This window comes from Rutilus rutilus (genome assembly GCF_951802725.1).
Source record: "Rutilus rutilus genome assembly, chromosome: 1".
NCBI classification, from domain to species: domain Eukaryota; kingdom Metazoa; phylum Chordata; class Actinopteri; order Cypriniformes; family Leuciscidae; genus Rutilus; species Rutilus rutilus.
In genome coordinates, this window is record NC_140209.1 from 5,371,109 (window position 1) to 5,395,579 (window position 24,471).

Consider the following 24,471-nt stretch of genomic DNA (forward strand, 5'->3'; position numbering starts at 1 on the left):
TAATAATATTTATACGTGGGCGTATAAACGCTACAAAAGAAAGAAAGATTAGTTAGAAAGAAAGAGATTAGTTAAAAGAGATAGATATGTTAAAAAGATAGATAGATTAGTTAAAAACAAAGATTAGTTAAAAAGAAAGAAAAAAGAATAGTTAGAAAGAAAGAAAAAGATTAGATGGATATAGATAGATTAGTTAGAAAGAAAGAAATATAAATTAGTTAGAAAGAAAGAGATAGATTAGTTAAAAATAAAGAAATATAGATTAGTTAGAAAGAAAGATAGATTAGTTAGAAAGAAAGATTAATTAGAAAGAAAGAAAGATAGATGGATAAATAGATAGACAGATATATTACTAAGAAAGAAAGATTAATTAGAAAGAAAGAAAGATTAGTTAGAAAGAAAGAAAGAGTTAGAAAGAAAGAAAGATTACTTAGAAAGAAAGATAGATTAGTTAGAAAGAAAGAAAGAAAAGAAAGATTAGTTAGAAAGAAAGATTAGTTAGAAAGAAAGAGATTAGTTAAAAGAGATAGATATGTTAAAAAGATAGATAGATTAGTTAAAAACAAAGATTAGTTAAAAAGAAAGAAAAAAAGATTAGTTATAAAGAAAGAAAGAGATTAGTTAGAAAGAAAGATAGATGAGTTACAAGGAGAAAGAAAAATAGATATTTTAGATACACCGTCTGGTGCACCTGGACATATCATCAGTGATGTAACCTAGGATCACGGGGGGTTTCGGGTCTTTCAACAATCAGACCCCCTCCCCTAGGCGACCCAGCTGGGGTGATCAGGTCCCAGCTTATGTCCAGGTAGCGCTACTACCCTACACGCCATGCCTCTCCTCTCCTGATCCACAGCCACCTTGATGCTACTTCTGCAGCATCAGTGGCCAACTTGATGGCCCTTCGCTGGCTCGCCCCTGTGATGCCAAGCATTTTGTAGGCCCTGCAAAGGGATTGGCCCACAAACCCTCGACATCCCACTTCGACGGGATGGCATATTGCCCGCCACCCATTGCTCCGGCAACCCTCCACAAGCTGGGAGTACTTTGCCCTCTTTCTTTCATTGGCCTCCTCCATACGGTCCTCCCAAGGCACTGTGAGCTCCAAGAGAATTACCTGCTTGGAGGCCTCTGAGGTGAGCACAATGTCTGGCCTTAATGTTGTTATGGCAACTGCTTCAGGGAACTTCAGCTGCTTGCCCAGATCAACTGACAGCTCCCAGTCGGAGCTGAGTTGATGAGTTACAAAGAGAAAGAAAAATAGATTAGTTATAAAGAAAGAAAGAATAGTTATAAAGAAAGAAAGATAGCTTAGTTAGAAAGAAAGAAAGAAAGAAAGAAAGAAAGAAAGAAAGAAAGAAAGAAAAAGAAAAATAGATGAGTTAGAAAGAGAAAGAAAGAAAGCTAGATTAGTTAGAAAGAAAGATAGATTAGTTAGAAATAAAGATTAGTTGGAAAGAAAGATTAATTAGAAAGAAAGATAGATAGATTACTTAGAAAGAAAGATAGATTACTAAGAAAGAACGATTAATTAGAAAGAAAGAACGATTAGTTAGAAAGAAAGAAAGATTAGTTAGAAAGAAAGAAAGATTAGTTAGAAAGAAATATAGTTTGAAAGAAAGATTAGTTAGTTAGAAAGAAAGAAAAGAAAGATAGATTAGTTAGAAAGATAGATTAGTTAAAAACAAAGATTAGTTAGAAAGAAAGAAAGATTAGTTAGAAAGAAAGATAGATGAGTTAAAAAGAGAAAGAAAGATAGATTAGTTATAAATAAATAAAGATTAGTTAGAAAGAAAGAGATTAGTTAGAAAGAAAGAATAAAGATAGATAGATGAGTTAGAAAGAGAAATAAAGAAAGAAAGATAGATTAGTTAGAAAGAAAGAAAGAAAGATAGATTAGTTAGAAAGAAAGAAAAATAGATGAGTTAGAAAGAGAAAGAAAGAAAGCTAGATTAGTTAGAAAGAAAGCTAGATTAGTTAGAAATAAAGATTAGTTGGAAAGAAAGAAAGATTAGTTAGAAAGAAAGAAAGATTAGTTAGAAAGAAAGAAAATATTTTAGTTAGAAAGAAAGATTAGTTTGAAAGAAAGAAAGATAGATTAGTTAGAAAAAGAAAGAAATATAGATTAGTTAGAAAGAGATAGATATGTTAAAACGATAAATAAATAGATTAGTTAAAAACAAAGATTAGTAAGAAAGAAAGAAAGATAGATTAGTTAGAAATATAGATTAGTAAGAAAGAAAGAAAGAGATTAGTTAGAAATATAGATTAGTTGGAAAGAAAGAAAGATTAATTAGAAAGAAAGAAAGATTAGTTAGAAAGAAAGAAATATAGATTAGTTAGAAAGAAAGAAAGAATAGTTAGAAAGAAAGATAGATGAGTTACAAAGAAAGAAAAATAGATTAGTTATAAATAAAGATAGATTAATTAGAAAGAAAGATAGATTAGTTAGAAAGAAAGAAAGATGAGTTAGAAAGAGAAAGAAATAAAGAAAGATAGATTAGTTAGAAAGAAAGATATATTAGAAAGAAAAATAGATGAGTTAGAAAGAGAAAGAAAGAAAGCTAGATTAGTTAAAAAGATAGATAGATAGATAGATAGATAGATAGATAGATAGATAGATAGATACGTTTATTAGTAAATAGAATGGTAGTTTAATTGAGTCTTCGGCTTCATGGAGTTTAGATTAAATTTTTTGGGTTGTACACTACTGGGCCACCGTAGCCTTGGCTCAATTTGAACAGTCTGCAATGAAAGTCAATGGGATTTTTCTGAGTTTTAATCGTAATTTTTAGGAAAACCGTAAGTCCGATCAGTTAGAAAAGATATAGCATACCGAGTCAGAATAGTCTGAAGGTCTGAGCCGAGTTTGGAGTATGTAGAGTTAAAGCTCTAGGAGGAGATAGAGTTGTAAATTTGGGTCAAATAGGATTTCAGTAAGTTGGCTTTCAAGCATTGACAACACAAAGTTTGCTAAAAAGAAAGGTTTTGAAAATCTTTATTTTTAGTAAACTCAATGTTGTCAATGCTCTAGTTCATATGTAGAGCCCCTGGTGATACTTCAAGCACAGTTTCATGTTGTTTCGAGCCTCCTTAGTGATTTTGATGCTCTCGTTGTTGAGCCCCCATTCACTCCCATTCAAAAAGCATTTTGACCGAAAACGATAATACGGTCAAACTTAAAAGTGGAGTTTCCATTCTAATTATGCTTTTGCACGAATGTTTGACTCGGATATATAAACAAAAAGAGCCTAGGTTCAATTTTGGCGAGAGTTACCCTTTAAGTAGCACTTAAAGCACAGCTGCGTGCGATCTTTTTTGTGAAACGCACGTGAAATGAACACGATCGTTCATAAAGTCGCTCGTAGGAAATGCTCGTAAGTGCTAAGATCCATCGTTATCTGGAAACGCAGCCCAGAGCTAAACTACAATCTGAACAAATGATTGCATGCAATATAATTTGATAACATCAAATAAATAAAAAAATATAGCACAACTGACAAATCATCGACCTGTAAAATATGCTTTTATTCTTGAATTAGGTAATGCTGGGTTATAAAATGGCATCCAGCAATGTTTGTCAATTGTCATCATGGACTATCTAACGAAGATTGTCATTATCACCCTACTTAACATGCGAAGGAGATTGTGCCATACTTTCTTCTTTCACCTAATTGTAAATGTCAATCGTGCATTCGCTGCATTTTACTATCACAAGTTCCCATAGATGGAGTACTCAGTTTCACTGGATTGTGTTTTTTTGTTGTTGCTGTCGCCACTTTTCTTCAAATATCGCAAGATCAGATGAAGCTAGACAAACTATTTACAAAAGTGGGAGCTCGGAACTGGAAAAAACTGTCGGAGAAGCTGAGAAAACATGCTTTGTCACAGGTACATTAAAATAGCATGAAGGAGATGTGGGAGAGCTACAAACAGGCTTTGGGGTTACCACAGCGGTGACACAGCCATCAAAGCACAGTAGGAAAAAACAGACAGTACCTGTACAAATCCCTTAATATAAAAACATTGTGAGCTAAATTAGGCCTGCCTTTTGGTATTAGGTATCCGTAAAGAAACTGATGCAGAAATGAGGGGAAATTATTTAAGTACATGTCATTTGTTTTCAAAATACGACCCTGATTTCAAATCCATGCAGTCCAAATATTTTAACTGCACAAGCCGAGACTTTCAGAATGAAATAATTGCAGAGCTCATTCGTGAAGACATTTCCAAGGAAGTACACGAGACGGGTTTTCTTGCTGTTGTTGCTGAGGAAGCAAAGTCCTCAAAGACTGAGCAACTTTCTGTTTGCATTAGATACACAGATGGACTTCAGATCAAGGAGCGATTGATTTGCTTTGTTGACTGTTCCAGTTTTCGCGATGCTGCAGTGATTGTTTCTGGCATTAGAGAAGGATTGCAGTCGTGTGGGCTGAAGGACATTCCCATATTTGCTCAATTGCTTAATAATATGACTTTTTTTTAATCATAACTCTGATTGTATTTGTCTGAAAGAAGAATGTCATACACACCTAGGAATGAGTTGAGGGTGAGTAAATCATGGGCTTTTCCTTTTTGGGTGAACTATCCCTTTAAAATGCTTTCTCAATGGATCTCCCAGCTCTGTGTAGTAATGTTGTTGCGTGATTGAGTTCAGCTCACGAGTAAACCGCTGGTATTGCTCTGAGCTGATAAACTGTTTGCGCTGCAAAGCTCAGACGGGTAGCGTGGGTTCATTCTGCTTTCGTTTGCCGTGTGATGTTTCTCGTATGCGGCAGAAATGGCAGCTCTCTTAAAAAAGGTTGCAAAATGTGACCATTTAGTCTCAGTCTAGAGCCCTGTTTAGTGCTGTATTTCTGCTTTACATGACCTACTGTCAGAGAGTGAATATGTGTTTTTTTGCATTGATCTGAACTGACAAAATTAGGCATTCCTGTTGGTTCAACACGAGTTAATAGATATCAATCAATCAACAAAGTGTCCTGTGCTCACCACACACCGGCTATAGGTGGAGAGGAGAGATTTGGCTATAGGGTGTGTTATATATCAGCTTTCTTATGTAATCAGATCTCTCTCATACACTCTGCTGAATTAAATCAGTCACACGCTTGATAACTTTACGAATGGGCGTCTTTACTTTTCTTATTCTTAAGCTGAACTTCCTTCTACATCCAGTCCCCTGTTACGTCCCATGACGTAGTATTTACTGTGTATGTTGTTCTGGTGATGTTTTCTCCCCTCCTTCAGTGTTTTTCTCTCTCTCTCTCTCCCATGCAGTACTCCAAACCATCAGCAGCTGATGTTAATTAGCAGGAGCTTGGCAGTGTGTATAAAACAGCAAAGAAACCGGGTTCAGGAGGAGTCCCTTTTCACTTATCCCAGATGTTGTTGGTGTTAACTGTAGTTGACAAAGAAATATTTGTGAATTCTATTGTTTGAGTGTTGTCTGAGTATAATGACAATTTAAACTATGTGAGTTTAAACCGTGTAGGGAGTTGGGCGCCAATTTGTTTGGAGTATCCACTCCTTAACTTTTCTCCTGTTTACTTTTGGTTAGTCAGGGAGAAAGGTAAGATAATTGTCTTTAATTTTGTTTTCTTTTTGTTTAGGGAATTTAACTTTGTTTAAACTTTAGTAAGCCCCTGTTTTGTTTGTTATTTTGGCCTGGCCCTCTCCTGACGATTTGGTTTTTACTCTAATTTGTTTTCCTATCTGATCTTTAGTTGTCTTATAACTATATTGGTTAAACCTTTAATAAAGAAAATATCTATTTAAGTAAACTCTTTCAGCTTCCTTTTTGTGACCAGGTGTGAATTAAAGGGTGTTGTGTAAACATTTTTGACATAATGTGAAAGACAGTTAGTGCTGGGATAGAAGAAAAGGAGACTTCTCACGTTTATTTCTTTATTATTATTAGGTCTTTCTTTAAATCCCCTAGACTGTAGAACTAAAGTGGGAAAGGAACACCCCTCATACATACTAGTATACTCACATCTTAAAGATACAGACCATCATTCTAATACATGACAGGGTGATGTGTGTCTAACTTACACAGAAGAGACTTTGTTGCTCAACACATGAAAATAAACTACTTACCGTGATCTCAGACTGTTGATGTGGTTTCTCCACTGCATGGATCTCCATGTGTCGCTTCAGGTGAGTTTTAATAGAGAAACTCTTTCCGCACTGAGCACACGTGTTCGACTTCCCTCTGCCTTGGATCTCTCCAGTGTGGATCCTCCCATGTGTTTTCAGAGATGATGATTGACTGAATCTCTTGTCACAGTGTGAACACTTGTAAGGTTTTTCTCCAGTGTGGATCCTCTCATGTGTTTTCAGAGATGATGATTGACTGAATCTCTTGTCACAGTGTGAACACTTGTAAGGTTTTTCTCCAGTGTGGATCCTCTCATGTGTTTTCAGATTTGCTGACAGAGTGAATCTCTTGTCACAGTGTGAACACTTGTAAGGTATTTCTCCAGTGTGGATCATCTCATGTGTTTTCAGAGATGATAATTGATTGAATCTCTTGTCACAGTGTGAACACTTGTAAGGTATTTCTCCAGTGTGGATCATCTCATGTGTTTTCAGAGATGATAATTGATTGAATCTCTTGTCACAGTGTGAACACTTGTAAGGTTTTTCTCCAGTGTGGATCCTCTCATGTGTTTTCAGATTTGATGAGTCACTGAATCTCTTGTCACAGTGTGAACACTTGTAAGGTTTTTCTCCAGTGTGAATTCTCTGGTGCAGTTTTAAACCGTACGCTGTTATAAAAGTCTTCTCACACTCAAAGCACATGTACTCTCTCACACCAGTGTGAGTTTTCTGATGTGTGTGTAAAGATTGCAGCACTGAAAAACTCTTTCCACACACAGAACATGAATGCGGCTTCTCCTTCATATGAACTGTCAGGTGTGTCTTCAGGTGTGATGCACTAAGAAATGTTTTGTTGCATTGATCACATGAGAATGGCTTCTCTCCGGTGTGGATCCTCATGTGAATCTTAAGGTGTGCTAATTGACTGAAACTCTTCCTGCACTGATCACATATGAACGGCTTCTCTCCTGTGTGAACTCTCATGTGAATCTCAAGATTATGTTTGCTTTTGAGACTCTTTCCACACTGATCACATGAGAACGGCTTCTCTCCGGTGTGGATCCTCATGTGAATCTTAAGGTGTGCTAATTGACTGAAACTCTTCCTGCACTGATCACATATGAACGGCTTCTCTCCTGTGTGAACTCTCATGTGAATCTCAAGATTATGTTTGCTTTTGAGACTCTTTCCACACTGATCACATGAGAACGGCTTCTCTCCGGTGTGGATCCTCATGTGAATTTCAAGACTTTGTTTGTATGTGAAACTCTTTCCACACTGATTGCATTCATGCGGCTTCTCTCCTGTGTGAACTCTCATGTGAATCTTAAGCGATCGTTTGTCTGAGAATCTCTTTTCACACTGTTCACACATGAACGGCTTCTCTCCGGTGTGGATCCTCATGTGAATCTCAAGATTATGTTTGCTTTTGAGACTCTTTCCACACTGATCACATGAGAACGGCTTCTCTCCGGTGTGGATCCTCATGTGAATCTTAAGGTTTGCTAATTGACTGAAACTCTTCCTGCACTGATCACATGTGAACGGCTTCTCTCCGGTGTGAATCCTCAAGTGAATCTCAAGACATTGTTTGCTTTTGAGACTCTTCCCACACTGAGTGCAGGTGAAAGATTTCTTGGCTCTTCTTTTCTTTAAATATGTATTTTTAGTTTTTGAGCGACTCAAAGGTTTTTCTCCAGGTTGGACATGATGTTCCTCCTTCACTTCACTCGGTTCTTCACTCTCCTCCTTCACTTCACTCAGTTCTTCACTCTCCTCCTTCACTTCACTCAGTTCTTCACTCTCCTCCTTCACTTCACACAGTTCTTCACTCTCCTCCTTCACTTCACTCAGTTCTTCACTCTCCTCCTTCACTTCCATCAAGTCTGACAGGAAAGAAACAAATATTACATTTAATTTTCAGCACATCAAAATAATTAATAGGAAATAAAGTGAAAGGACATGAAAGTGAGCCCTGATGTAATAGTAGAAAGTAGACAACTGCTATAAAATATGATAATTTGATGCCAATATAAATTGATTATATGTCCTTGAAACTAGGGGTGGGCGATATGACCTAAAATTAATATCACGGTATTTTTCATCTTTTGAACGGTGACGGTATAATATCACGGTATAACTTTTTTTTGGTACATTTTGGGAGGAGTAGCCTGTCCTGTAGGGCTGTCAACTTTAGTCGTTTAGTCGACTAATCGGTCGATGCCGTCTTGGTCGACTGACATTCTCATTGGTCGACCAGTCGCATAATTATTATTTTTATTTTTTCACCAATAAAGAAATTTTCATTGATTTACTCCTTGATATTTATTCCTTTATAAGCAGTTATATATTACTGTATTCTAAATATAATTAGCCTATGTTTTATGCTCAACTTTAAATGCTTTAATTTAGGCTATTTTGTAACAGCGCCACAGTTTAGCGCACCACGTAGAACACTCGGGAACCGCACCTGTGGCTGGCTGCACTGCTGCTTCGTGCTCAGTAAGGAATATAGGTAGTAATCTCTATGTGTCTGTCTGTCCGTTTGCATTTTGATTATTTCGAGAACCGTTCATCCAATCGACTTCACAAGGGAGTGCAGTGTCGCATTTGGTGCAATATAGACAGACACGCGAGACGCGACACGTTCAGAATTAATAGTAAACTACAGAACAGCGCGAGCGGGAAGCGGCGCACCTCACGCGAGCAGGGCGGCTATATTCTCCGAGAACGGACACTGCACTAGTGATATAAAACGCACACAGTCTGTTAATTAAGCAATACTTTTAAGGTAGTCTAATATTTTTCTGACTAACAAATTACTGACACAGTAAAGGGTAGATTTAAATAAAGAAAAACGAAATTTAAATAAAGAAAAACGAAATTTAAATAAAGAAAAAAACGAAATTGAAATACAGAAAAAATGAAATTTAAATAAAGAAAAACGAAATTTAAATAAAGAAAAACTAAATTTAAATAGGCCTAAAGAAAAACTAAATTTAAATAAAGAAAAAACTAAATTTAAATAAAGAAAAACTAAATTTAAATAAAGAAAAAAACGAAATTTAAATACAGAAAAAATGAAATTTAAATAAAGAAAAACGGAATTTAAATAAAGAAAAACGAAATTTAAATAAAGAAAAAACAAAATTTAAATAAAGAAAAACGAAATTTAAATAAAGAAAAAACGGAATTTAAATAAAGAAAAACGAAATTAAGTTTGCCTAAATTAAAAACGAGATTAATTTAGATTGATAATAACGGGTAAAAAGTCTAATACATTTTGTTTATTCTATTTTCCACAATGTCAAAGCAACAGCAGCAATACAAGCTCAGGCATGCACTTCGGTTCATACAAACTCCGCTGTTCTGCGCTCTAGCCAGAGAACACTCTTGTTGCAGGAACACTCAGGCGTCGGTTCTATTTCTAGCATGCACGCGTTTTCCGCGTGGCTCGAGCCGCGCCTGAGACGCTTGTCTCACGCAGGCAGTGTGCAAACTCCAACCTATTAACATGGGAACCGAAATAAAAACAGACACCCAACGCAGCTGAGACTCTCACGCCAGCAGCCAGTGTGTCGCCGGCCTTATTCAAGCGCGAATGAGAACCGTTTCGCGGGGGATCCCAGGTGTCAATAAAACAAAAACGTTTTTTCGTTGTTGTTTTATAAATGCTCTGACAATTGTTTAATAAATGTTCAATCAAAATGCAAAACATCGCGTCTTTTTTTTATTTTTTTTAGTCGACTAATCATTGTGCAGGACAGGACTTTGGTCGACTAAGCATTTCTTTGGTTGACTACAGCCCTAATGTAAATGCAGCCGTTCAAGGAACATAATTGATTTATTACGGTATTGACGGTATTAGAAAATCCATGTCGTGGCGCAATGTCACACCGGTGATGACTATGACACCGGTGTACCGCCCACCCCTACTTGAAACTTTCCATGAATGAGGAAAATTTATCTTCCAATTATTTTTAAAACATTGTAGGCACAAATCCCATGTTTCTTTAGCAAGAACTACTGAATATATTTGATCAATGACACAATTATCTAACATGATATTAACATTAAAATATGCAATACTGCCATATTTCCACACCAACGTTGAGATTGATATTTATTTGACTAAAACGTTTTAATTATTAATGGCCGTTCACACTAGACTTTTCCTTGCACTGACTTCACTGACTGTATTTAAAATCAGGGATTAAAGTGAAAAAAATTTTTTTTAGGCCAAGTCATATTCCTTTAACTTTTTAAATAGTCGAGACCAGTAGCGTTTTAAAGGTCCCGTTCTATGCGATTCCATGTTTCAAAGTTTAGTTAGTGTGTAATGTTGTTAGAGTTTAAATAATATCTGTAAAATTATAAAGCTCAAAGTTCAATGCCAAGCGAGATATTTTATTTAACAGAAGTTGCCTTTCAAAGCCTACAACGAACGACTCGTTTGGACTACACCCCTCTACTTCCTGCATTCATGATGTCACCAGAACCGTTTTTGGACTAACCTCCGCCCACAGGAATGCTCCCTCAACTCTACTGGCTACTTGCGCACTTCTTATAACTTAGGCTACTGTGTTTACTCAGCTCTTACTGTGATTTTCTGAAGTAAAACTGACGCTTCATCTTTTGTGTGATGTACAATAAACTTTATTAAACTCATCAGTACATGTTTGATCATCATTCGGACCTGGTCCGAAACAGCAGACTTGTAGGCTGTTAATAAATAATGGATACATACAAGCAGATGACAAATACGTTATAATAACCGTAATTAAACTACTAAACCATACCTGTTTCATCTCTATACAGCACTCTGACTCTGTAGGCACTATTGTCCGACTCGAAATGAACGCCGTTACTGAGAGTTTCTGATATTATAATCATTCCGTGAGATGAATTTGTCCTGACAGACTGAGCGCGAGCTCATGAAGCTCCGCCCCCTGGGTCGTCCAGCAGCAGCTCATTTGCATTTAAAGGGCACACACTGAAACAGCTCGTTTTTCTGAGCCCCAAAAAATGTCAATTTAAACATGCTGTAAAAAATGATCTGTTGGGTATTTTGAGCTCAAACTTCACATACACACTCTGGGGACATCAGAGACTTATTTTACATCTTGTGAAAAGGGGCATAGAACGGGACCTTTAAGGGGAGACGTTTTAAACCGCTTTAATATTGCCAGTAGGCGTATTTTAAAAGCTATATTTTAATCTATGAAAACCAGGCATGGAACAATATTCTTACAATTTATGTTAAGTAAAGGGGAAAAGTAACTTACTTGTGTGTTAACAAATTTTGTGTAAACGTGTTATAATTTGCATATATATATATATATATATATATATATATATATATATATATATATATATATATGCAAATTATTAATTATATTAGTAATGACTAATAGTAATAAGACTAATAAGACTAGTACTAATAAATACAGTGCTATGCATAGGTTTAGACACCCATGCTAAAGTTGACTAAAAAGAGGAATAAAAAATCATCTTTTGGAAATTGAACTTAAAGGTATAGCGGAGGATCTTTCCGAATTTTAGATAAGTCCCGCCTTCTCCACTTTTTGAAAAGTTTGATTGATTCACCAGAATGATTGACAACCTTTAAGGACACCAATTTTCTTTGTGAATGAATAATGTATCGTAAATAAATAAATGTTCTTCCTTAAAATACAGGGTGCATACGTTTGGACACCCCTATGTTAAATTCCCATAGAGGCAGGCAGATTTTTATTTTTAAGTATTTTTTTTATTTATTTTTTAGGATACTATGAATCCTGATAAAGTTCCCTTGGCCTTTGGAATTAAAATAGCCCCACATCATCACATAGCCTTCACCATACCTAGAGATACTTTCCATAAGATCATCTCTCAATGCAAATCAAACCAGCTATTAGGCTAACTGAAATACAACCATGCCAATCTCTAGGTATGGTGAAGGCTATGTGATGATGTGGGGCTATTTTAATTCCAAAGGCCAAGGGAACTTTATCAGGATGCATAGTATCCTGGATCCATGAAGTAACTGGCCTTTAAAAATAAAAATCTGCCTGCCTCTATGGGAATTTAACATAGGGGTGTCCAAACTTATGCACCATGTATTTTAAGGAAGAACATTTATTTATTTACGATACATTATTTATTCACAAAGAAAATTGGTGTCCTTTAAGGTTGGATTTTTCCTAATTTTTTAAATTAAGGCATTAAGTTCAGTTTCCAAAAGATGATTTTTTATTCCTCTTTTTAGTCAACTTTAGTATGGGTGTCTAAACTTATGCATAGCACTGTAAACATTAAGCCTAGGCTAAAGCTATTAAATAGCAGTCCCAAACTAGTTTTTGTTAATACAATGTTGGTATGAGCCACTACAGTCCTTTAAAAATATAAAAAATAACACAAAGAAAAATAGGGAAACGACAGTTACCATGGTGAATACACAATATTAACAATAAGTGTTAATGAAACATGGAAACTGGTGAATAGAATGAGAATCATACCTGCATTACTATTATTTCGTGTAATTTACAACGTAACGGCGTTCTCGTAGTTTCTTTTGCACTTGATCAGTGAAGCAATACAGCGTGCGCCGCTGAATTTGCGCGTGCAATTGAGTGTGCGCTACGAGAACAGGATAACGGCTGACAGGACAAGAAAGTCCGTTTTTCTGAGGTGAAAAACTTTATTTCAGCGTACACTTATGTCACTGCCTGCCTGGTAGTTCCTATTGTGCTGGGTTTTCTGAAGTAGTCATGATTCGCCTCTCATAACATAACATGCTCTAAACACGCACGCAGTGTGGAAAAGGAGGAGCGGAGGCGCGGGGAGCAAGGATCACAGCGCAAATTTGAACTATATCGATGTGATATGGTCTAATTCCATATCGCATTTAAAAAATATATCGATATATTTTTTATATCGATATCGCCCAGCCCTACCTGCATTATAAGTGTGTCACTGAAATATAGTTCTACCTCAGCGCTCAGCTGTAGCCTGACATGCACTTTCCGTGAGCGGTAATTGAAAACCCGGAGTGGACTATGAGCGAAGTGATTACAGAGTGCTTAGAGTGGAGAGAGGAACGTGCTTTTGCTCCACTCCAGGCTTTGATCACATCCCCCTCAGCAGGGTGAATACACCTCGTCTTTCCTTAATTTAAGACCTATTCAAACTAAAATTAAGATATTTATTACACTATTTGAGAAATGAAAGCCTATTTACGGCCTTAAAATTATGAAAAGTGAATTTAAGACTTTAAGGACAGACTGGAACCCGCAATGACGGAAATCCGTCATAGACTTGCTGCAATTAGCGGAAATCCGTCGTAGCGACGGAGAACTTTAATCCCTGTAAAATACAGTATTTCTTAAAAATAAAATTCACACAGGAAGTGACATCATCTGTGCTCTTTCTACTGCATGATGGGAAGACAAGAAAATAATCTCAATCCAATAGGCTTGTTTGAGATGCGCCTTGCCTCGCCTGAAATGTAGTCGAGAGTAGGCGGCTGCAGTGAGAGGAGGAGTGAAAAAAGCGCAGGCAAGCCGGACAGTTCTCTCTTCTCGTATAGTGGATCTGACACCTGCGAGATCAAATATGGATATCGCGGGAATCACGCTCGTGCACATAAACTGGATGTAATTCGAGTTCTGTTGCTTTTATATGAAAATAAATAAAATGAACAAGACACCCAAAGTACTTGTTATTTAATTCCATTCCAAATACATGTTTATCAATATTTTTTTCTTTAATACAGACATATGTGTTTTTATTAATTTATTTTTTATAAAAATTAAATTGCATAACCCAAAGAGATCGCACTGTCAGATAGTTTGGGAATATTCACACATAACATATACACATAAAACATGATATTAGAGTTTTAAAATCAAACATTTTAAAAGAGAACAATACATCACAGTTGTTTAAACCAATGAGCATTAAGCTGTGTCGTCAGTAAGTCGTTTCCCATCGTGCTTTTGATCAGCGCAGTCGGTGGAGAGCAACTGCGCTCGACTGCAGAATCCGACACCTCCGCCTAGCGCTCGCGAGAGATTTTTGACATACGTCAGCATGACATCAGAGCAAGGCGGACCGCACTCGGACACATTTCTAACCGGCATGCATCTCGCGCTGATCACCGGTGATCGATTCTGCGCAGATTTTGCTCATCTCAAACAAGCCTATTGTCTCAGTTTTTACACAAACTGTAGTACTGACTGTATTCATCAACCCTGTTACCAAAGTTACTGTAAGAAGAATCTCTATAACTATGAATAACTTGTATGATATTTTACAAATACAACTTTATCAGTAACTTGGTGTTTACTGAATATTCCTAAAAATACATATTTTGTAAACTTTGTTGAAAATGACAAATTCTGGTAACGTTGTTGCTACTTGGGAACCAGATATAAAATAAATGTAAAATAAAATAGTAATTAAACTATTCATTTTAACCCTCTGAGGTCTGAGCTGTTTTCTGGGCCCTGGAGGTGTTCTGACATGCTCTGACATTTGTGCTTATTTCTGTTACTTGTGACATTTTCATGGCTAAAGTCTTATTACACTGTATTCAGCACAAACTCTGCTACAATAATATATCAGCAGCATGTGTGTAAAAGTTTGTAGTTTTGAGATAATGACATTTATGCGTGGTTTGTGAAAATACAAAAAAAAATTCTCACTGAAATAAGGCCATGAAACCCATACTGATTATTTCTTCACAAGACTTTTGAAAATTGTATGACATAGCCTAGAATATTTGCTCTAAAACTATGTGAAAATCACCCTGACTGCTCATTCAGATAAGACAATATATTGATTTAAAAATTTTACGACGTGTTTTGTGCCACAAAGCTTTATGCGGGAGCTCATTAATATGTATGGGTTTTCTCACCTGAGTAAGACAAAGACCCTCCTCTAACTGCCCTATTAGGAGCTATCAGGCCCCTATCATTCTGAGCAACCTTGCACAAAGAATGAGGAGATTTAAAAAAGAATGGCTTTTAGATGGTTTGATTTATTTACAACACAACATAATCCAAAGATAACCAATGATACAAAGACAGAGACCTTTGTGCCATTACTAAAAACATTGTACATACCTTTCATTTCCAAGGTGTTTGATTTTCACTTTACCATGTTCATGTACAGAGAAAGTCGAAGTCAGCAGGACTCAGTGGCATCTGGGCCCTGAAAAAAAAAAAAAAAAAAAAGTGAACATACTGATATTGATTATCATGTTACTTCAAATGTTTCTATTCGTTATGATGATATGAAATGAGATAATAGTAAAAACATGAAGCCCTTTGGTGCGTTTTGCTTTTCGAATGTATCAAATTATACATTCAAACGCGATCGCGATCATATGATACATTCAAACGCGATCGCGCTCAAATATAAAACATTATGGTTACCATATACATATCTACGTTTGAGCAGATATCCACAAACACAGTAACAGTAAACACAGGTCTAAATATTACAATATTCACCATATATCTAGCAACAGTTCAACTGCAATGTGAAATTTATGCAACAATAACAAACTAATATGTAAGAATGTCTTACCTTGTACATCTTTCTTGTCTTCAAATCGCGTTCTTCTTCTTCTGAGGTAGCCTAAATCCAATGTAAGCTCCAAACGTGCGCCTTTCAAACTCGACGAAAAGCAGCGACTTGTGAAGTGTTTTGGTGTTTTGTTTTTGAGGTAACGAGCGCGTTCGCGTTCCATGTGGAGATTTGCATGTGAATATCTTTTGCGCGAGTGGGCGTGGCCAAATTAAAAGTAATTAGGAAGCGTTTGAGAAGCTGGACATCTTGTTGGTTTTATACAAATTACTTAAACAGAGAATATTTGTTTTCAGTTTGAATCCGATCATTTAAAAGTACACACTTAAATGATTATAAAGATATATGGCTCATAAATGTGTGACAAGTATTCGCTGAGTTTTGTTTCAGTTTATAGACGTGCTCAAGAAAAAAAAGTTCACCGCGACGGAGAGGCAGAACGCACACCCTGTTTATTTTCTTTATTTTTCAAAAGCACAATGTTTTGATTTGATTGGAAGTGGACACATACAAAAGTAGAAATACCACAGATTCTTTTTTTATATTTCTTTTTTCTGTATGACCATAAATGATGGAGAAATTTAAGTTTATAGTTCTACAATGTGAAGAAAATCCAGCAAAACGCGTGGGCGCGTTTGCCGACCTCAGAGGGTTAAACCAGTGCTTTAAGTGGGCCGGTACGCGCCGGTACTCAGTACCGCCACTTCCAAATATAGCTCTTGAGCGTACCGCCACCTGTCTGTGCGCCCAGAACGTGCTTTTAGCGTACCGGTACGCTCGTTTGCACATCTGTTTTAATCCTTTGTCTGCGCTGCCGCTTTACTTCACAATGCACACTTCCTCCTTGTTTATACGAGTCTCCGCAGACTGCGCGCGCAATCCGCACACCTCCCCAAACGGACGAGGTGTTTATACTTGACGCGCTCGCCGTTGTACTATTCTTTGAAACGATAGGGGGCGACTCGAGTAATTGTCCTCTAAACCATCAGGAATCAGCGGTGAGAAGATGAAAGCTATACACACGTGACAATGTTTATTTTAGTACACCACCACCAATAACACACTACAAACAGAATCGTGTAAAACCCAGTAAACCCTGAGATAATTACTCGTGACAATAAAACAAAATATATGGATATGAGAATGTGTATACAAAATAAATTAACAATATCTTATATTTTCTAATTTCACTAAATATTTCATTAAGTTTCGTGAAGATTTTTATTAAACATGAACCTTTGTGGTCATTAAAAATACTTTTTATGCTATTGTATGCTCATTTTTTTAAATGTAAGCAACGAATTTAGACTTGCAAACTGGGTGCCGGTGTGGTGAGAAGTTCGAGCTCGTTATTTATGTTCAGTAGCTGTTTCTACAGTAGCTCTTTCTAAGGGTATTTTTTCAATACCATTTTGCACATTTTATTTATGTTCAGTAGCTCTTTCTAGCTCAAACAAATCCACAAACTAATAAAAGGATTTATCATTTTTTATAAGGTCGTCTGTTGACTGCTGTATATAAAACCCCTTAAGTTGTTGTTACCTCAGGGGAGGAGGGGAGTCAGCAAAAAAAAAAAAAAAAAAAAAAAATTGGTATAGAGTACCGGAACCTCTTTTGGGCCACTTAAAGCACTGTTTTAAACTAGTTAAAATAGTATTTAGCCTGATCTGATGTTGACAATCAATATAAAAATGTCTCAAACCTCCCTCTACTGACCATTTGTTGAAGAAAAACCCAGAACATTCTGAACCATTTCATAGTTTAACTGTTTATCTAAACACTGGTTTCTAACATAAATGTTCTTCAGCATCATGAATGAATGAAGAATAAACACCAACCTCTTTGTTCTTCAGGATCTTCAGTGTGTTTCATTCTGCAGGGTTCTGGATCACTCATGTTCTCTCTGTCCTCTTTAATAAACTCAGTCTTTGCAGATTTCAGCTCTTCCTGATGCTCGTCTTCACTTGTAGCTGATGGGAATTTACAGCATTTATTGGAGAATTACTGTGTGAGGAGCTTCACTGATGATGTGACTGCTGTGGGAGGAGCTTCACTGATGATGTGCTTGCTGTGGGAGGAGCTTCACTGATGATGAATTACTATGGGAGGAGCTTCACTGATGATGTGCTTGCTGTGGGAGGAGCTTCACTGATGATGTGCTGCAGTGGGAGGAGCTTCACTGATGATGTGAATGTAGTGGGAGGAGCTTATCTGCCAAAATCAAAAATATAAATCACTGAGTTTGTTTTTATAATAAATGACACTTCTAAGCATTTATGTCTGTCTATCTATTAATCGTACAGTAACTGATGCCAAATCATTATTTTTATTGCTAATCCTTACATTATTCTGCTTCTTCATTACAATACAGGTATCTAGAAATATAGAAAATAATATAAATAATTGTAATTCTTCCAAATATAAATAATGGTAAGAAAAACAGAACAAAATCATAAAAAAAGAAATAAAAGGTACACAAAGTAGCCAACAAATCCCCTCAGTCTGCTGAGATGTGAAGACATCAGCATAATAAATGAGGTGAAAACAGGAACTATTGTCATGAAATAAAGAGTGTTTTCAGGAGATGTGTTAATATTGATGAGCCTCAGACTATCAACACTCATTCAAACAAGCCATTCAGGATCATCAGCAGATCATCTCACTTTATTGTTAGAAACACATTATTTGAGTCAGGATACATGATAAAAGCCTGTAAAACTGCTATATTGAAAGACAATACTGTTATTTCTCACAATATAACATGGATAAATCATCAATAATAAAACAAAACTAGAAAAAAAAGTTTGTTGAGACAAACTTTAAGTTGGCTTGAGAAAGCCGGACCACAGAGTTTGAAGAAGTTAAAAGTAGTTAGAAGTTTTAAGTGGTGTAGATTGATAAAATAGTTAGAAAGAAAGAATAGTTAGAAAGAAAGAAAAAAAGATTAGTTATAAAGAAAAAGAAAGAAAGATTAGTTATAAAGAAATAAACATTAGTAAGAAAGATTAGTTAGAAAGCAAGCAAGAAAGAAAGAAAGATTTGTCAAAAAGAAAAAAGAAAAGAAAGAAAGATTAGTAAGAAAGAAAGATTAGTTGGAAGGAAAGAAAGAAAGAAAGAAAGAAAGAAGCAAAATAGAAAGATTAGTTACAGTAAAATAGAAAAAGAAAGAAAGAAAGAAAGAAAGAAAGATAGATTAGTAAGAAATAAAGATTAGTTGAAGGAAAGAAAGAAAGAAAAAAGAAGCAAGAAAAAAGAAAGAAAGATTAGTTAGTAAGAAAAAGAAAGAACGAAAGATTAGTGAGAAAGAAAGATTAGTTAGAAAGAAAGATTAGTCAGAAAGAAAGATTAGTCAGAAAGAAAGATTAGTCAGAAAGAAAGATTAGTTAGAAAGATAGATTAGTTAGAAAGAAAGATTACTAAGAAAGAAAGAAAGAAAGATTGATTAATTAAAAAGAAAAATGGATTAATTAGAAAGAAAGATGGATTAGTTAGAAAGAAAAAGATAGATTAGTTAGAAAAAGAAAGATAGATTAGTTAGAAAGAAAGAAAGATTGATTAGTTAGAAAGAAAGATGGATTAATTAGAAAGAAAGAACGAAATATTAGTTAGTTAGAAAGAAAGATGGATTAGTTAGAAAGAAAGAACGATATATTAGTTAGAAAGAAAGATGGATTAGAAAGAGATTAGTTACAGTAAAATAGAAAAATAGAAAAAAGAAAGAAAGAAAGAAAGATTAGTTGAAGGAAAGAAAGAAAGAAAGAAAAAAGAAGAAAAAAGAAAGATTAGTTAGTAAGAAAAAGAAAGAACGAAAGATTAGTTGGAAAGAAAGATTAGTCAGAAAGAAAGATTAGTTAGAAAGAAAGATTAGCCAGAAAGAAAGATAGAATAGTTAGAAAGATTACTAAGAAAGAAAGATTGATTAGTTAAAAAGAAAAATGGATTAATTAGAAAGAAAGAACGATATATTAGTTAGTTAGAAAGAAAGATGGATTAGTTAGAAAGAAAGAACGATATATTAGTTAGTTAGAAAGAAAGATGGATTAGTTAGAAAGAAAGAAAGAAAGATTAGTAAGAAAGATTGATTAGTTAGAAAAAAGAAAGATGGATTAATTAGAAAGAAAGAAAGATATATTAGTTAGAAAGAAAGATAGAAACAAGGCTCGAAATTACGACCATTTTGGTCGCATATGCTCCTGAAATTTAATCTGTGCGACCTAAAAATATATTTGGGAGCATTTGTGCGAGTGCAAATAATGGTTGTGGTGCGACCTGTTTTCATTTCTCTAAAAAACGTTTGCAAATTACTTCACAGTGTGTACCTTATGTGCACTGATACGCGATGGCCGGACCATCATTCTGTCCAACGTTATATAACCAATCCAGCGGTTTTCCTGCATTGAATTTTTTTTGGCGGCCGCCAAAGCCTGATTTGATCGGTGAGTGATGTAGAATAGAATGACTGCTGCGCTTGACAGGGCGCAGATATAAGTACGAGAGAGAGCACCGGCAGCGCGCGCGCACTCTCAAGTCTTCAAACAGCACGAGCGCTGTCTTTGCTCTCTCTCCCTCGCACATATTAATCAAAATCATTTGACACGATAGAAAAAGGGCGGAAGACCAAGGTTTCACGTGGAGCATTCGGAGTTTTTTTTTTCTCCTGAATTACCGCGGAGTATGAATTGTGCTAAAAAAAATAAACTGCCGGGATAATCACACTTGTGCCGTAGGGCTACACGTCCACTAATGACACCATTTATTAAATTATAGTTAACTACGTTAGTTAACATGTACTATTAATAAACTGCACTTTGTTAATTTGTTAACCATTGTTAATGTTAATTTCAACATTTAGGCTACTAATAGCCTACATTATTGAAACAGAATTTTTTTATTTGTTAACATAGTTAATGCACTGTGAAGTAACATGAACGAACAATGAACAGCTGTATTTTTATTAACTAAGATTAACAAAGATTAATACAGTATATTAATAGCAATAGAGTGCCAAGTGCCAAGCAAAAAATGCAGGGACAGGTGTGTGCAAACAAATCAGGTTCATCAGGTTCGATTATTAAGGCTTTTAATCGGCAGGATGCTGCTGGTCGTTCCGCTCTATTGGCAGAGCTAATTATACGTCAAATATAACATCGCATTAGGGATGGCCCGATACCGATACTGGCATCGGGGATCGGGCCGATACTGTCCTCATATACTCCTACTCGTACTCATAAAAATTCGCCGATACCACGCACCGATACCACGTACATTTTGCGAAACGAAACTGGCCGCCGCGAGTGCTTTGTCGAGGTGAACTGAGTCATAGACGCACGAGCTGGTCGAGCACATCCCTTTAAACAGACAACAGTGGAAAGTTTGTTCAGTCCGATTAGCCTGGCTAACGTCAGACCACTTTCTCTTTGAGACGTGAATAAAATCGCGCTGCTCAAGGCAGTATGGGGAAACCCAGGCTACAGTCCGATGTCAATGGCAACGAAATTAAACGAGGCATGTAGCTTTAGCTTATTATATTAACGTTAACTGACGAGAGAGAGGCAGAGAGAGAGACAGAGAGCGAGAAGCGCACTTCTGTTGAATGCTCTTGATTGCTGATCGTTCACTCAGCACATGTTATTTGGATGAAAACTAAATCGTATATGTAAGTAAAGTAAAACATGAACTGTTACCTGACTGAAGTATAACGAGTGGTTCCCTACATTATTACAGGACGTGTGCAGGTCAAGAAGTTTCATGAACGCAAACATCCGAAGCGCGCGCCCCTCAAACCAGCGTCTCAGCGCGCGAATACTGAATTAAATTGTCTTTCACGTCTTGCGCTTGTACAGACGAATTCACACACAACTATGTAATAACGCCCGTCTTGGTGAGTATCCTATAGTAAACAAAGTCGGTTATATCTCAAATGAACGTAGCATGTTCAAATGCGGTCCGTGCGCTCGGTCTTAAAGGGGCAGCAGTTTGATAAACCTGCTTCTGTGTTTTAATGTTAATCAAACAAAGGCCAAAGAAATTACTCACTGCTCTTGACTAAATAGGCTACCCTTTTCAACTTTAGAAAAATATCCATCTATATAATTCATACAGTAATGTGTGGTGGGGTGGTGTGGCGCAATGGATAAGACACATGCCTTTGGTGTGAGAGACCCGGGTTCGAATCCACTGTGAGACACCAATGTGTCCCTGAGCAAGACACTTAACCCCTAGTTGCTCCAGAGGCGTGCGACCTCTGACATATATAGCAATTGTAAGTCGCTTTGGATAAAAGCGTCAGCTAAATGAATAAATGTAAATGTAAATGTAGTAATGAATATGCTTTTTTTCACATTTGATTACTTCATTCAAATTTCTGTACTGTTAGATCTACCCGAAAAACTCTAAAAACACTGTTTATTTCATTTGTAGCCTTTCTTTGTTCTATTGTATATATTTGTCCTATTTGTAATTCAATTGTTTGTTTTTATTTTGTTACTGACTGCTTACTTGTTTTAAATTCACATTAATTAGGCTGCTAGTTTTTGTTGTAGTATCAAATTGGATTAAATAATTGATATTTCACTGGTTTTGACAAACATTTGAACCGCTGACCCTGAAATATGTGCTGTGCTATTAGATGAAAGATAAAATATGATAGAGCAATAGAATGAACAGTGACAGTAGGCTAACGGTACGTTCACACGGGGCGTCAGCCTCAACGCTTGACGGAAGGCGTGGCTGAAGTTTGGCACTGACGCCATGGTCATAGCAGCGTCAGCCAATGAAATTTAAAATGTATCCTCAGTTTGCTGCTCTTGAACAGGATGAACGTGATTGGCTGCCGCCTGGCTACTGTATTTGCATAGAACGATCCTATTGGCTGACGCTTCCGTCTGCGGCGCTTCACTGGCGTTGCTCGCGGCAGAAGTTGAAAAATTCTCAACTTCTGCCGTGAGCAACGCCAGTGAAGCGCCGCCGACGGATCCACAATTCTTTTCGGCAACGCTTGACGTCACCCATTCAAAGTCAATGGGAAGCGTTGACGCTCACGCCCCGTGTGAACGTACCGTTACAGAAGCTCATATGCATTTTAGCAGGCTTAATTAAGCATGAAAATAACTGAAAGAAATATATATATATTTGATGAACAAATTAAGCCAACTTATATGATTTATTATCTTTTAGTTTATCTACTAATACATTTAAAAATTACAAATGCAGTGAAAATTCAGGTATCGGTTACGGTATCGGTATCGGCGAGTACCAAAAATTACAGTATCGGTATCGGACTCGTTCTGCAAAAAGTGGTATCGGGACATCCCTACATCGCATACACCATCGCCAAAGAAGAGGTTGCCTTCACTAAATTTAAACCCATGTTGCAGCTCATGGAAAAAGAACGGAGTTGCGATTAACATGACGTATGCAAATGACAAATCATGTGCCTAAATAGAGCCAGAAGACCAAATTTTAAATCTTGGCCACAGGATGTGTAAAGCCCCAGTGAAATGAAATCTGTTAATATATAATTTGTAGTTGTAGTGCTCCTTAATTTTTGGTGGGTGCTCCTAAATTTTTGCTGGTGCTCCTAACTTTTTGAAGTTGGGAGCACCAGTGCTACCAAGTAAAAAAGTTAATTTCGAGCCCTGAGAAAGATGGATTAGTTAGAAAGAAAGAAGGGTACATTAGTTAGAAAGAAAGATATACTAGTTAGAAAGAAAGATAGATTAGTTAGAAAGAAATGTAGATTAGTTAAGAAATAAAGAAATAAAGAAATAAAGAAATAAAGAAAGAAAGAAAGAAAGAAAGAAAAAAGAAAGAAAGATAGATAAGTTAGAAAGAAAGATGGATTAGTTAGAAAGAAAGAAATATGTATTAGTTAGAAAGAAAGAAAGAAAGAAAGAAAGATAGATTAGTTAGAAAGAAAAGATGGATTAGTTAGAAAGAAAGAAATATAGATTAGTTAGAAAGAAATAAATAAATAAAGATTCGTTAGAAAGAACGAAATATTCGTTAGAAAGAAAGAAAGATAGATTAGCTAGAAAGAAGAAAGATAGATTAGTTACTGTAGAAAGAAAGATGATTAGTTAGAAAGAAATATGGATTAGTTAGAAAAAGAAAGATAGATTAGTTAGAAAGAAAGAAAGAAGAAATATTGATTAGTTAAAAAGAAAGAAAGATGGATTAATTAGAAAGAAAGAACGATATATTAGTTAGTTAGAAAGAAAGATATATTAGTTAGTTAGAAAGAAAGATGGATTAGTTAGAAAGAAAGAACGATATATTATTTAGTTAGAAAGAAAGATAGATAGATTAGTTAGAATGAAAGAAAGATTTATTAGTTAGAAAGAAAAAAGATGGATTAGTTAAAAAGAAAGAAAGAAAGATGGATTAGTTAAAAAGAAAGATGGATTATTTAGTTAAAAAGAAAGATAGATTAGTTAGTTAAAAAGATAGATAGATAGATAGATAGATAGATAGATAGATAGATAGATAGATAGATAGATAGATAGATAGATAGATAGATCGATCTATCAGATAGGTCAGAAAAATAATAATAATAATAAGCCAACTTAATAATTAAATAAATAACCTCTCTTTATATTAACCTCTTAAGGCAAAAGACTACAACACATAATATGTGAATCTAAATATAGTTTGACTTTATAATAACTATTAATTGCAATAAAGTAATTCCATCATTAACATGTTACATATTCATATACAGAAACTGACAATGATCATAAAACTCTAAAAAAATAAAGAAAATGTAACGTTTCCTCTGGCAAA

General features: G+C 35.7%; 2 protein-coding genes across 3 annotated transcripts in view; one reads left to right on the forward strand and one right to left on the reverse strand.

Annotated features, from left to right (window-relative positions):
- Positions 1-24,471, forward strand: part of LOC311302232 (uncharacterized protein) — a 340,899-nt gene that overhangs the window by 13,822 nt on the left and 302,606 nt on the right. The window lies entirely within an intron of this gene.
- The window catches only part of LOC311301913 (uncharacterized protein), a 30,003-nt gene that overhangs the window by 4,945 nt on the left and 587 nt on the right, over positions 1-24,471 (reverse strand). For both annotated transcript variants that reach the window (XM_084427323.1, XM_084427324.1), the window contains exons 2-3: positions 17,529-17,901; positions 6,097-7,985 (exon numbers count right to left, since the gene is read on the reverse strand). In XM_084427323.1, the coding sequence (XP_084283449.1) occupies positions 6,097-7,985; positions 17,529-17,586 (1,947 nt within the window). In that variant the 5' untranslated portion in view covers positions 17,587-17,901. The remainder of the gene's footprint in view (positions 1-6,096; positions 7,986-17,528; positions 17,902-24,471) is intronic.